The sequence below is a fragment of the Peromyscus californicus genome, unplaced genomic scaffold (genome assembly GCF_007827085.1).
Source record: "Peromyscus californicus insignis strain IS unplaced genomic scaffold, ASM782708v3 Scaffold_10__1_contigs__length_136768540, whole genome shotgun sequence".
NCBI classification, from domain to species: domain Eukaryota; kingdom Metazoa; phylum Chordata; class Mammalia; order Rodentia; family Cricetidae; genus Peromyscus; species Peromyscus californicus.
The window spans coordinates 29673952-29688774 of NW_026294391.1; the positions used below are offsets into that span (position 1 = coordinate 29673952).

The 14823-nt window shown below is 41.1% G+C and overlaps 1 protein-coding gene across 3 annotated transcripts in view; it reads left to right on the forward strand.

The window, feature by feature from the left end:
- LOC128100726 (cyclin-dependent kinase-like 5) overlaps window positions 1-14823 on the forward strand; it is a 185249-nt gene that overhangs the window by 120825 nt on the left and 49601 nt on the right. For all 3 annotated transcript variants that reach the window (XM_052723409.1, XM_052723333.1, XM_052723487.1), the window contains 2 exons: window positions 3823-3959; window positions 11806-11926. In XM_052723409.1, the coding sequence (XP_052579369.1) occupies window positions 3823-3959; window positions 11806-11926 (258 nt within the window). The remainder of the gene's footprint in view (window positions 1-3822; window positions 3960-11805; window positions 11927-14823) is intronic.

The window sequence follows — 14823 nt, forward strand, 5'->3', positions numbered from 1 at the left end:
ATCATCAGAAAGACTTTGGCTGGAGAGATGGCTCAGCTGTTAAAGGCTAGGCTCACAACCAAAAATAATCAGAAAGACTAATGAAAAAAATCACAGATTATTAGATTTACTTATTGATAAAGTTTATAATCAGAAATAATTTAATGAAAAAGATCACAAAGTATTAGATTTTTTTACTGATGAAAATGTAAGTAACTTGCCCATAGTTGCATGTTACAGCATAAATTTCTTAAAAGGCAGAATCTAAATCTAGATCTCCATAATTCTATTCCAGTATTCCTTCTATCATCGCTATTTTATTTTTTCTTTATCAAGAAATTTTTTTATTCATTTTACATACCAATCACAGAACCCTCTCCCTTCCCTCCTCCCACTCCCCCACAAGCCCTTCCCCCAAACCCACCCCTCAATTCCCTCTGAAAAGGTAAGGGCTTCCCATGGGGAGTCAGCAAAGCCCTGGTACAGGTACATTCAGTTGAGGAAGGTCCAAGCCCCTCCCCCTGCATCAAGGCTGAGCAAGGTGTCCCATCATACTTAATGGGCTCCAAAGAACCAGTTCATGCACCAGGGATGGATCCTGATCCCACTGCCAGGGGGCCCCTTAAACAGACCAAGGTACACAACTGTCTCCCGTATGCAGAGGGCCTCGTCTAGTCCAGCGGAGTCTCCACAGATTTTGCTCTAAAGTTGATATCATCGATATTTTAATTTGGACATTCCAAAGTCATTTTATCTATTAGCACAATGAAACTGCCCAACTTGATAATAATACACAACACCCTTTTTTTGCTTGCTTTTTAAATGCCAGGAGTTCCCAAGCATTTGATCAGGGAAGAAACACCAGCTGGATTTACTTAGCAACTTTGTAGTCAGATCCAGCATAGCTTGTTGATCCTCTGAAGGATTTTGTGTATAGACGTGCACACTGCTGACCCTAAGTACTATTAGTTTTCTGGATCCCCCATTTGTCATATTCTAGAAAAAAACAAGGGAAAATAAGTTCTGTCTTCTACATTATCTCACAAGCAGCCCTTTCAAAGTCCTCAAAGGAAAACTGAAAGCATTCTACTCAAAATGGAGGGGACAAAGTGCCTATATTGTTGGCCACCCCTCCCTTCCCTTGGGGAGAGCTAGACATATATGCACAAAGATCTCCTCACCGGCCCAGCTCAAGCATTTGTAATAGGAAGTTCTCATTGTTCACAGTTCTGCAAAGTTGAATGTATATTGAACAGAAGAGCTTAATCAGTAAGAAATAGGTAGGAGGTTGAGCAGCCTCATTCCCAAACTCCAAAATGTGAAATGTATTCAAGTTTACAACTCATTGAGTGCTTGTCTGATACTATAAGTGGGGAAATTTCATACTTGACCTCATGTGATACGTTAGAGTCAAAACATAAGCACACTGAAAACATGGTATAAAGTTGCCTCCAGGATACAGATATATGAAACGTAAATGAATTTTGTATTTGAATTTGAGTCCAAATCCCAAGAGATCTCATTACACACACACAACACAGACACCACACACACACACACACACACACACACACACACACACACACACACACACGAATTGAAAATATCTAAAATTTTAAATACTTCTTAGTCCTAAGCATCCCAGATCAGGGTCACTCCTCTTGTAATCAAGAAAAATGATGAGCTGCTTTGTGAGAAGAAAGCCCTACATATAGTGACATGGGATGGTCGCCTGAGTCGTCCTCTCACTTTAGGATCTGGGAAATCTCCATGAGGAATGAAATTTTACTAAGAAACCCGAAAGAACCAGTGCTGTCAAAAGCCCAGGTAGAAGACTGAACATTCGGGGCTCTGTGCTGACAAAGGTTAGGGTTATTTGGGCAACTAAAAGACCAAGGTGAGGGGGACATGAAATTGGAGATCCTGATAAAGTTTCTCGTGGAGTCTGGTGGTTGTCCCCAGGCCTTAGTGGCTGGGGCCACTGTAGTATTCAACAGTAATGAAGACCGCTGACTTATCCAACAGCTAGCCCTTTGCCCCTTCACAAATTCAGCAAGTCGTCAATTGCATCTCTCCCATTCTTCCTGTCATGTGGGATTCACTGTGCAGTTCTTCCCCCTCACTCAGAGGGGTCACTGTTTCTGCTACTGTTGGCCTTCTCTACTGCTGCTGCTTATTTCCACACAGGCAGCATCCATGTCCTTTACTAACCCGTGTTCCAGCAATCTCCAACAGTTTCCTAGCTGGAGTGCCTAACCTATATAACCCAGTCACAAAGAAGTATTGACTATGTTTCCTGATGGTCACAGACTCACTGGTTCCACAGAGCTGTGTTCCTACCAGCCTCTTCTTTAAACTCATCTCAGAGAAGGGCTGGATGAGGGGCTGGACAGAAAATCAGCTGATAAGCCTTCTTAACTCTGGTTTAGAATCTTTCCCTTTCTGCATCACAGCCCCCAGCTAGCTTTTTCCCTCTCGGGTGCCTTGTGTACACAGCATGTCTTCCTGAAAGCGATAGGTTTTCTTGTCCCTGTCCCAGAATTTCAGTTTCTTTCTCTTCAGACTTAAGACATGCCAGAAATGGAGGTCCCCACAACATAATCTCATGAGTCTGGATTCTGGCCCCTAACCAAAGCCTTGAGGCGAAATGTGTTTTTTGCATTCATAATTTCAAAGTTTTAGACTGGAAATATGGCATGCTACATAGCACCCTGTAATCAAGGCATATTTCTATAGCCTACACTATGAATATTCATATTAAATGCATTAAACAAAGACCATAAAGAGTCTCATATCAATTCCATTTTGCCTCTGAATGAATTTGTTATAAACTTAGAACAGGTTCAGTTTTCCAACTAGGAATTTGAGAATTATGAACCTGTATTCTTGAACATACATATTGAAAACACAATACATAGAATTTCCCAGTCACCTCTGAAGCTATCACAAGCATATATTTAAAGTGAAATATTAGCTCCTTGTTTGCCTGCCCATTAATCCATTACCACCAACGTGACTTCTGTCCTTCCTCCATGTCTGTGGAAGTTATCACAAGTGAAGTTGATGGTATGGAAGGGCAAATCCTGGTACAGCATAAGTTCTCCATCCCAGAACAGCTACACCATCTGGGATAGACAGATGGACATGCCATGGGAAGGCAGCAGGAACCCACAGCAGCTGCTGTTCAGAGAAATAAGACACTCTTAAGAATTCCCTGTGATTTGGCCATGAACTGCGTCATGAATGTCTGATGCACAACCTGTGCTCACTGAGGTGATTCACAAGCAGCCTGAAGAAGAAAATGCTCTTTTAAGCTAAAACTTGAAACCAACCATAAGACATGAACTGCTGCTACACATACTGGACACAGAGCCTCCTCTGTACATTGATGGGGTTGACTTTAAACCCTTTCAAATATTTTCTTCCCCAAAACAGAATGTTAGGGCTAAAATGATGATGAATTCATATGCTCTGTCTATAAATCTATGGTTTGTTACAACAAAATGAAAAGACAAGCAAAAAATGGGTTTGAGCTGTTTGAGGAAGCCTTTTCTTTGTTGTTCATTTTATTTTGGGCTTTTTGGGTACCTCATGTCCCAGGCTGGCCTGAAACTTAATATCCTCCAGCCTCAACCTCCTAAGTGTTGGGACTATAAGTATGTATCACCAGATCCAACTAAGTTTCTTTAAGTTGCTGATTTTCTTTCTCTTACCAAGAAAATGTGTTAATATTCTATCTGTGGACTTCTTAAGGAGAAGATATTGTCAGCGCTCTTAAAATTCTTTGAATGGTAGCTTTGCAAGCTTTAATGTATTTTCTCTTTACCATTGCCTGTATTCTAGAAAATGAAGAAGTCAAGGAAACGACTTTACGAGAGCTTAAAATGCTTCGCACTCTCAAGCAGGAAAACATTGTGGAGCTGAAGGAAGCCTTTCGCCGGAGAGGGAAACTGTACCTGGTGTTTGAGTATGTTGAGAAAGTAAGTCATGAATTGCCAGTGTGCAGATTCACGTTATTGTTTTGTTTTTGACACTATTGAAGAAAGTAGTATTACTTAGTATGACTTATCAGAGTGTTCATAATCTGAGGGTCTTAAAATGAAAATCTCTCTCCCACAGTCACTAGATACTCTGAAATAGATTTGGGCATTTTGTACAATGTAGAAGCCTTCAGATGATCTTAACTTTAAAGATCGTAGTGGGATGGCGTCTGAAGTCGTGAATCTATGTACAACAAGTGGTTTTCAGATTAGCTTTATTTCAATTAAACATGAACAGAAGCTCTGCAGGAGAAACAGGTGAATGGACAGTATGATAAAAGATGGTAGAGGCACACACCAGATCCATGCAAGCAGGAGCTGGCTCCTTCACTCAGACCCAGGATGATGAATGACCAAAGCAGCAGTCTTTTGGGAACTGCCAGTCCTCTGGCTTTCTTGAGGGAATTGTAAGGGAAGGCCTGAAGCTGCTGTTAAGATCACTAGTAACACTTTGTAAAGAAGGTTAACTCATTAACGAACGGTTTAATATTGTGATCTAAAGGCAAAAGGTTAGCTGTCTCAGAATTTCTTAGGGAGCACCTGACTGAGCAGTTGCGTTCAGCTGATTACACTAAGAGAAACTGGAGGCAGAGGAGCCTGTTGAAGGTGTTGTTGCTGTGTGACTAGGTGGCTTCTGAGGATTACATGGGCTGTTACCTAACACAGATTAAAACAGGCTGCTGTTTGCTCTTAGGTCAATTCCCTGATGGGTCTTATGATGTAAGTGACAAGAAAGCAATGCTTTCAGGAAGACCTGACCTGGGAATGTGACTTTGAGTTCATTCAGCACTTGCAAAGTATTTTTTGAAATAAACCATATAAAATAGTAACTATTAGCACAATTTAAAATATACAAGACTCATTTTAATATCTATTTTATTGAAAATATTTTTTCACATATGTTCTGATCATGAGTTTCCCTTTCCCTGACTCCTCCCAGCTCCTTCTCACCTCTCAATCCACCCAACTCCCTGCCCCTTCTTTCTCTCTCTCTCTTTAGAAAACAAACAGGCAAACGACAACAAAAATAGAATTTAAAAGAGAAGAAATGCACATACACAAAAACAAGACCCATAAAAACATACAGTCGGAAGCCACACTATACAAGCACATGAGTAGTAAGACAAAGAATGGCCAAACAAAAAGTCTACAGAAACAGCATCGAGTTTGTTTTGTGTTGGCCATCTACTGCTGAGCACAGGGCCTAACCTTAAGTGTGGTTACTGTACCCAATGAAGGCTCTGCCATTTTAAATCAACTATTCTGTTACTTTTCCAAAATCTTTTTTTCTGTGTTAGATTTGGTATTTCCCTATCAAAATAAAACTGAAAATGTTTTGTTTTAAAAAAAATTGCTGTACTAGGATTATAGAAAAAAACAGATTATGTTTCTTTTCTAGTTCTCACAAATCCTTGTGCAGTTTTCAGCTTTCACTGCCAAATAATAAAATTTGACACATCTATATTTCAGTCTCTTTTTATATTTCTGTTGTATTCATGGTGGTGGTTTATGGTAAATTACAATTTAGTATATCAAATAGAGATATCTCTTCTGCATATCTGTTTTCTCTCCGGGAGAAGCAATTTGACATGCCTGAGATCTCTCTGCTCCCAAGTGATAGTGCTGTGACCAGTATTGCAGTCTTCTGACACTGAGGCCTGGGCTTCTTTCCCTGCCCCTGTGATTCTTGGATGGAAGTTAACCATTCCACCTGCCCACCAGTGACAGTGCCTGGCAATCTACAATGAGTCTCAGGAGCATAAAGAGAACAATGTTCAAACAGGATAGGGAGTTGTTAACTGAGACTCACAATTACAATGCTTTAAACAAAATGGGAATCTCTTTCTTCCTCACAAACATACAACGGGAGATACACGGGACTGAAGGGCAGCTCTGCTTTCTTGTCTTTAGTGTCAACTCCAGCTGTCACATCCTGTTAGCTAGTGTATAGTTACATGGTCACACTTGCTGCAAGGCAGAGAGGAAATGTACTCATCATTCGGAGTATCTAAGTCTGTGGTTGAAAATTGCATTCCCTACAGAGGAAGGAAAAATGGCTGTGGAGAGTGATAGTATCTTCTGCTGCTTAGGAACCTTGAGTAAAACACGAACTGCGAGATAACCATTATTTCTGTATTATTCAGCCCTCCTATGCCTCCTTGTTCTTGGCATCTCCTACGTTTTCCTTAATTAGAAAAAGGCAATTCGCATAGAGATTTTAAAAAAGCTACAAACATTCTTTCGACATTTTAACTGAAACCATAAATATACATTGAATCCTCTATAGAGGTAGGTTGAGGAGTTTTGCATATTGATCTCTGATTAAAGTTCTTATTAGTCTTTGTTGCATACAACATGCTCATAAAGGCATCTTTAAATGGAAGCAAAGGCTCAAACAACTAGAAAGCAATCTCCATGCAGAACCTGTCAGTCTTTATGATTATCAGTTGCCAGCACCTGTTCCTTACCCGTGCTTTCTGCATGTCTGTCACCATTGACTAGACAGTAATGCATTTTGTGGTTCTCTTTTGTTAGGTATTTCCGAACTATTAAACATGATTTTCATATGCGTAGCAACTCTCTTTAAAGAAACATTATTTCAGTGGCTGATAATGATATTTAATTATGTTAAGATTCTTGAGAGCCTTCACAACTTTCATGTGGGTTTTATCTAGTAGTGTTTCTCATATTAGACAAAGCTGAGCAATGTAAAAATATTTGTTTGGGGCTAGAGTTGTAGCTCAGTGTTAAGAGTGTTTAGCTAGCAATGCAAAAATAAAACAACAACAAACCCAATCATGTTAACACAAGTGGCTTGCATCTCAGTTGTTCTTTAAGATAGAAAATGGTACAGCACAAAAAGTGGCTGGTACAGCCTGCACCTCAGCACCCAGTGAGGATGGCCATGGTTCACATGCACCTCAGCACCCAGTGAGGACAACAATGGTTCACATGCACCTCAGCACCCAGTGAGGACAGCCATGGTTCAGGTGCATCTATCTCAGCACCCAGTGAGGACAACAGTGGTTCAGATGCATCTATCTCAGCACCCAGTGAGGACGGCCATGGTTCAGATGCATCTATCTCAGCACCCAGTGAGGACAGCCATGGTTCAGATGCATCTATCTCAGCACCTGATGTGGGATGGTCTATATGTCAAATGTGTTGCTGATTGGTCAATGAATAAATCACTGATTGGCAGTGGCTAGGCAGGAAGTATAGGCGGGACTAAGAGAGGAGAAGAGGGAGGACAAGAAGCTGGGTGGGGGAGACACTGCCAGCCGCCATCAGGACAAGGAAGATGTAAAGTACCGGTAAGCCACAAGCCACGTGGCAAGGTATAGATTAATAGAAATGGATTAATTTAAGCTGTAAGAACAGTTAGCAAGAAGCCTAAGAACAGTTAGCAAGAAGCCTGCCACGGCCATACAGTTTGAAACCAATATAAGTGTCTGTGTTTACTTGATCGGGTTTGAGCGGCTTGGGACTGGCAGGTGAGAGAGATTTGTCCTGACTGTGGGCCAGGCAGGAAAACTCTAGCTACAAATGGCGTCCAACGTGGTGGCAAGAGTTTCCACCTAAAAACTGAGAAAAAAGATTCTAAAACGGAGCTAAAAACAGCTTCCTAATTGTCTCTCTCAAATGAGCGGCAGCTGCCGGTTTGAGCTACTGGCGGGTTCCTAGCGTGTGCGCTCGACCTCCCGCCATATGGCGGGAATGAGGCCTCTGCAAGTGACACATTAAGCTACATTATAGATTTAGCCTTTGCTAATACAAAACAAAAAAAAAGGTTTCTGGGCTACACGCTGCTTGGATAAAAACATAGACCCACGATGGCTCCCAGAGCTGGCGGTAAACATACCGCCACCATGTTGGGAAGCTGAGGTGGGCGGAGCCAACAGCCACAGCTGCTACAGGTTAAAACAATAGATTCACAATAAGACAGATTCAGATGTAATAGTTTAAAATATGTATAAAATATACGTAGGCTTAAAAGAAACAAAAAAAAATATATACAATATAAAAACAAATACATGGTTTTAAAAAATAAAGTCTTTAAAGAGACAATAAAATTAATATAAAAAATAAGCCACGTAAAGATGACTATTACACACAGAGTCTGGATTGTGTTGTCTTTGGGATTCTTAACTACAGAAAAATATTTAATTATAAAAAAAACTAAGTTAAACCAGTATGTATATTTTAAAGATACTTTGACTTCAAAATTTAAATGTAAAGATATGTTGCTTTAAAAAAGAGTCTCTTTTGTTTCCACAAAAAACAAGAGGCTATGGATTTGTTCCAGATTAAGACACATCAGGTTTGACCAGCCAAGACCACCTAAAAGGTCTCCGATAACACCATGGCCCAGATGATCCAACATCCAAAACCGTTTCAAGGCAACTGGCTCAGATGATACAGCCTCACAGACTACTCCATGATCCTAAAATTTTCTTTGTTTCCCCAGAAGATACAGCGCCCCCCTCCAACAAAAAGTAGTAAAAAAAGCTACGCCCAAATTCCCAAATATACCAAGCTAACTTTGGAGATGTGTAAAGGTTAAAACCTTCCTTTTTAAGAAAAGAAAAGGGGAAGTGATGTGGGATGGTCTATATGTCAAATGTGTTGCTGATTGGTCAATGAATAAATCACTGATTGGCAGTGGCTAGGCAGGAAGTATAGGCGGGACTAAGAGAGGAGAAGAGGGAGGACAAGAAGCTGGGTGGGGGAGACACTGCCAGCCGCCATCAGGACAAGGAAGATGTAAAGTACTGGTAAGCCACAAGCCACGTGGCAAGGTATAGATTAATAGAAATGGATTAATTTAAGCTGTAAGAACAGTTAACAAGAAGCCTGCCACGGCCATACAGTTTGTAATCAATATAAATGTCTATGTTTACTTGATCGGGTTTGAGCGGCTTGGGACTGGTGGGTGAGAGAGATTTGTCCTGACTGTGGGCCAGGCAGGAAAACTCTAGCAACAGCACCCAGTGAGGACAACAATGGTTCAGATGCATCTATCTCAGTACCCAGTGAGGACAACAGTGGTTCAAATGCATCTATCTCAGCACCCAGTGAGGATGGCCATGGTTCAGATGCACCTCAGCACCCAGTGAGGATGGCCATGGTTCAGATGCATCTCAGCACCCAGTGAGGACAACAGTGGTTCAGATGCATCTCAGCACCCAGTGAGGACTGCCATGGTTCAGATGCATCTATCTCAGCACCCAGTGAGGACGGCCATGGTTCAGATGCACCTCAGCACCCAGTGAGGACAACAATGGTTCACATGCACCTCAGCACCCAGTGAGGACAGCCATGGTTCAGATGCATCTATCTCAGCACCCAGTGAGGACAACAATGGTTCAGATGCACCTCAGCACCCAGTGAGGACAGCCATGGTTCAGATGCATCTATCTCAGCACCCAGTGAGGACAGCCATGGTTCAGATGCACCTCAGCACCCAGTGAAGACAACAATGGTTCACATGCACCTCAGCACCCAGTGAGGACAGCCATGGTTCAGATGGCATGTGTGCAGCAGAAGTGCTCTGTGTAGATTCTTCAGTTGACATGTAGATTCTTAAAAAGACATGTATCCTGGTTTCATTTGTGTTGCTATGACAACATATCCTGGCAAAAAGCAACTTAGAGGAGAAAGGAGTTTATTTTTGCTTATAGGTCCAGGTTATAGTCTGTCAGTGAAGGGAAGTCACAGCAGCAGCTACACAAGAGCTTGAAGCAACTAGTCATATCATATCCACAATCAGGAGCAGAGAGAAATAAATGCATGCATTCTAATGCATAGCTAAGTGCTCAGCCAGCTTTCTGTACTCTTTCTACAGTTCAGAGCCCCAAACCCAGGAATAGTGCCACACACTTTCAGGCTGGGTCTTTCCACATCAATGAAGGCAGTCATGACAATCCCTCCACAGACCTGCTCACAGGCCGTCCAGACTAGGCAATCTCTCATTGAGACTCCCTTCCCATTGTGTCAACTTAACAATCAAAACTTAATTACTACAACATGTACAATAAGATTTCATAAAAGTGCCAGGCGGTGGTAGCACACACCTTTAATCCCAGCACTCGGGAGGCAGAGCCAGGTGGATCTCTGTGAGTTCGAGGCCAGCCTGGTCTACAGAGTGAGTTCCAGGAAAGGCGCAAAGCTACACAGAGAAACCCTGTCTCGAAAGACCAAAAAAAAAAAAAAATTTTATAAAAGCAATGCTTTTCTACTGCTTCATCAAGGGCATCTTTAGCTAATTGCTCTTTTGTTCTTTATTTAATGTAATGGCAAGGGTCATTTGGATTCAGAATTCCATTGTCTTGATTCCTGTTAGTGTTCCAGCAATTACCCATTGTTGCTGTGTACCATCAGTGCACATGCCAATAGTGAAAAAGGCAAACATCTGAGCATTGTGATGAAGATGATGTGACTTCGTGAGCCTATGGCAGCATCTGCGCCTCTGTGTAGCCCCAGGTTACCCCCTGTAAGCTGCTTCTCTATTTGGGTACCTTCCCACATAGGCTAAGGTTATACTGTGCACCCTGTTGATGTGTTTTGCAGAACAGATGGAGAATCTTTGGTTAATGTGGTAATACAATGGAGACTGGAAACTGGCTAAGTGAAGTTTTGGCTTAGTATTTCCGGTGTTTTGGGAGACAGGGTATCACTATGTAATGTCTTCTAAATGCTGGGGTGACAGATATGTACCACAATACCTGACTTACCAGAAAATTTTGCATGAACCTTATGCAAAATAGTCTCTGATTCCAGATTGACGATTTTGAATTGTTTGGTGATTGTGTGTTTTTTAACAATACTTTCTCCTTTAAAATATTTCATTTATGTGTGTGTGGGGGGGTGCCACAGTGCACATATTGAGGCCAAAGGACAATTTTGTGGAGTTAGTTGTCACCTTCCACCTTTATGTGAGTTTCAGGATCAAATTTAGATTGTCACATTTGCATAAATTAGGCAGCAAGTGTCTTTACCTGCTGAGTTAGCCCACTGAACCTCAATGGTATTTTCTAGCCTGTTTCAATTTTTATTCCAAATGTATAAATCTAATCATTCTTCTCTCTCACTCTCCCCCCCTGTTGTTGGTTTTTTACTCTTTAGGGGGACCTACCACCCAGCTCCCAAATAAATCACACACAGAGGCTTATACTTAATTATGAATGCCTGGCCTTAGCTTGACTTGTGTCTAGCCAGCTTTTCTTAACTTATCCCATCTGTCTTTTGCCTTTGGGCTTTTACCTTTCTCTATTTCTGTATACCTTTCATTATTTCTTACTCCGTGTCTGGCTGTATAGCTGGGTGACTGTTGGAGTCCTCCTCCTCCTATATATTCTCTCTGCCTGCCAGCCCCACCTATCCTTTCTCCCTCCTGCCTCACTATTGGCCATTCAGCTCTTTGTTAGCCCATCAGGTGTTTTAGACAGGCACAGTGACACAGCTTCACAGAGTTAAACAAATGCAACATAAACAAATTAACACACCTTAAAATAATAGTCTACAACACCTCCCTTCCCCTTTCTCTCTCCCTCCCCCCTCTCAGTATTAGAGGCAGCAGTAAGGAGTAAAAAAAAAATAATTTCTCTTAAAGGAAAACTTATATTTAATGCTCTATCCTGAACCACCACAAACTAAGTTGTATATTAAATGCAAAGCAAAAAAATGTATGTTGGATGAATCCTTATCTAAGGTGCTAAAGATTATTAGTACATAATTGATAGGCTTGCCTAAGTTTGAAGATGAATGGCTCTGTATTTACTTTTAGAATATGCTTGAGTTGCTGGAAGAAATGCCAAATGGAGTTCCACCTGAAAAAGTGAAAAGCTATATCTACCAACTAATCAAAGCTATTCACTGGTGCCACAAGAATGACATTGTCCATAGAGGTGAGTATAGGACTTTTGAAATGACAAAATACTAAATAAAGCAGCTAAAGTTCAAGATTTACTGTCTTAAGAATATTTCTATTTAAGGTAAATGTATTTTGAAAGTAAAGATATGAGAAGCCCTTTGCTCTTCAAGTCTCCCTCTCTACCCACCAAAGGGCAGCATACAGGTTTATTGTGGTGATATCTCTATTTGTATAACCAAGTCTGCTGTGACTGTAGCAATACCAGTGAGTCAGCAGATGCAAAATTTGAACTTATTCTGGGTGGAATCAGGAGGCAGATGGACAATTTCTATAGCCTTTGTGTCTTACGATTAGACCAAGTAATGTGAATCAACTCAAAAGCAGGCTTTATAAGTGGTCTTATGTCACTGACCCTCCAGTAGAGCTTTCCTTTCATTCTGTCTTAGATCAGTAATCTCTAGTCTATAGCTTCACCTCCTGATTTCTGTCCCCTATTGGTGGAAAGTGCCCCTTGTCCCTAGGTTGAAGGTATAAATGATCTTGTAGGGGCCATGATTATACTTCTCTAAACTATATCACTTTTCTTTAGCACCACAAAGTCAGTGGTTTCAGTAATAAGGAAAATGATTTGCTTCTTGTCATTTTGACCAATTTTTCTAATAATCTCACTTACACTGCAAAGTTTATAGCAGTGGGATACGATTTGATATAATAATGAAGCTAAAATGCTTATCAGAAAATGTTGACATATGTACTTCTTGTCTTTGTGTTATTATCATCATCATTATTATTATTTTATACTAAATTTATCTGTACAAATGTGCAAGGATAATCACCTTTATAGTCTCACTTTTAAGAGTAGCTGAAAGGTATTATGAAGATTTCCAACTTCTACTATTTGACTCTCATAGTAGTCCCCTGTTATCAAGATTTTATATGTCATGGATAAATCCCTGGGCAACTGACCATCTAGTGTCTTAGGTAATGGTTCTAAAAACAGCCTGTGTTACACTTTAGGATGTTAATGAGGAGCTGAGTTAAGTGTATTTCCATTGACTGTGATTTGATTAAATGGTAGGAAATAAGATTCTGAGCTGGGGCTGTAAATAATAAGAGTACTTGACCAGCATGCGTACTTTGGTTCAGACTCCAGGATTTAAAAACACAGTCCCATGATTGGGAAATCTTTACGTCCCGCTACCTCTGTACTCACCTCATTTTTACCTCTACTATGTAATATAGATGGTAACTACTGTACTCTTAAAAATAATGTTGTAGCTGGGCATGTTGGTATATACCTGTGTTCTCAGCATTTGGGCAGTAGAGACAGGAGGATTGAGAATTCAATGTCATCTTTGACTATATAAGAGTTGGAAGCCATATATCAAGAGATATATGAAACCCTATGTCAACAAGTAAAATTGTGAGATGCCTCTCTGTGGAATAGTTCCACTTCATTTTCTGAAAATTTCTGCTCCTCAACTCCTATTACATCTTTACATGACCTATTGGGGAAAAAATGGAAATCTTACCTTGTCTGTTAGTTGTGAACCACATGGGAAAACTAAATAGGTATGTGAATATAGGAATTATACAGAGAACCTTTTTTATAGTTTTCCTCCAGTAAATATTATACTGTTTAACTACTGGTGTGTACATTTTTAAAGATAGCATGTAGATACAGACATTTTAGGTTCAGTCTCCAAAAATTTGTATTAACTCTTTATGAAGCAAAAATAGTTTCTTGAAGTATATTGGCCTAAATTTAATCATTTAAAAATTTCTTACAGAATTAAGATGTGTCCTCAACATGCTTTAGGCTCTAGGTTCAATCCTTACCAGAGAAAGGGAGAGAGATAAGTTTTTGGTTTTTTAGGAATCTTCATGGTAATTGTGGTCTGCATGTCTCAAAAAGAAATTAGCTGTTCCCTCAATCAAGATACCTCTTTCCTTGCTCTCCCTCTGTCCCTCCCCCAACTCGGCTGTCCCTTTCCCTCATGTTCTCTTGCTACCTCCCCTTACCACCACCACCCCAACTCCCAATTTACTCGGGAGATCTTATCTATTTCTTCTTTATGGAGTTAGGGAGAAACCTGGTACTAGGGAAATTCCCAGGAACCCATAAGGATGAACCTAGCTAAGAGTCCAAGCAGTAGTGGAGAGGGTGCCTGAAGTGGCCTTCCCCTGTAATCAGATCGATGACTACCCTAATTGTCATCATAGAACCTCCATCCAGTAACTGATGGAAGCAGATGTAGAGACTCACAGCCAAGCATGGGGCTGAGCTCCTGGAGTCCAGTTGAAGAGAGGGAGGAGGGATTGTATGAGCAAAGGGTCAAAATCCTGATGGGGAAACCCACAGAGACAGCTGACCTGAGCTAGTGGGAACTCACTGACTCTGGACTGATGGCTGGGGAGCCTGCAAGGGACCAAACTAGGCCCTCTGCATATGGGTGACAGTTGTGTGACTTGGGCAGTATGTGGGGCCCTGACTAGGATTTATCCCTGGTGCATGAACTTGCTTTATGGAGCCCATTCTCTATGGTGGGATGCCTTGCTAGGCCTTAATGAAGAGGGAGGGGCTTGTCCTGCCTCAACTTGATGTGCCAGGCTTTGTTGACTCCCCATGGGAGGCCTTACCCTCTCTGAGGAGTAGAGGGGGCATTGGGGTGGGGGGAAGATGAGAGGTGAGCGGGAGGAGGGGAGGGAGGGGGAACTGTGGTTGGTATGTAAAATGGAAAAAAATCTTTTAAATACAGTTTAAAAAAAGAATTCTATTAATTGAAAGTTTTTTGTAACAGCATAAAATGTCTTCTTTACACTGCCCAGTTTTCTAGTCGAGTCCTGCTTAGATGTTTCAAATGGATGCCATTGCAGCACTGTAAGTGTGGGTCAGCAGAAAAGAGAACATTTTCACTTCCTGTTTTTTAA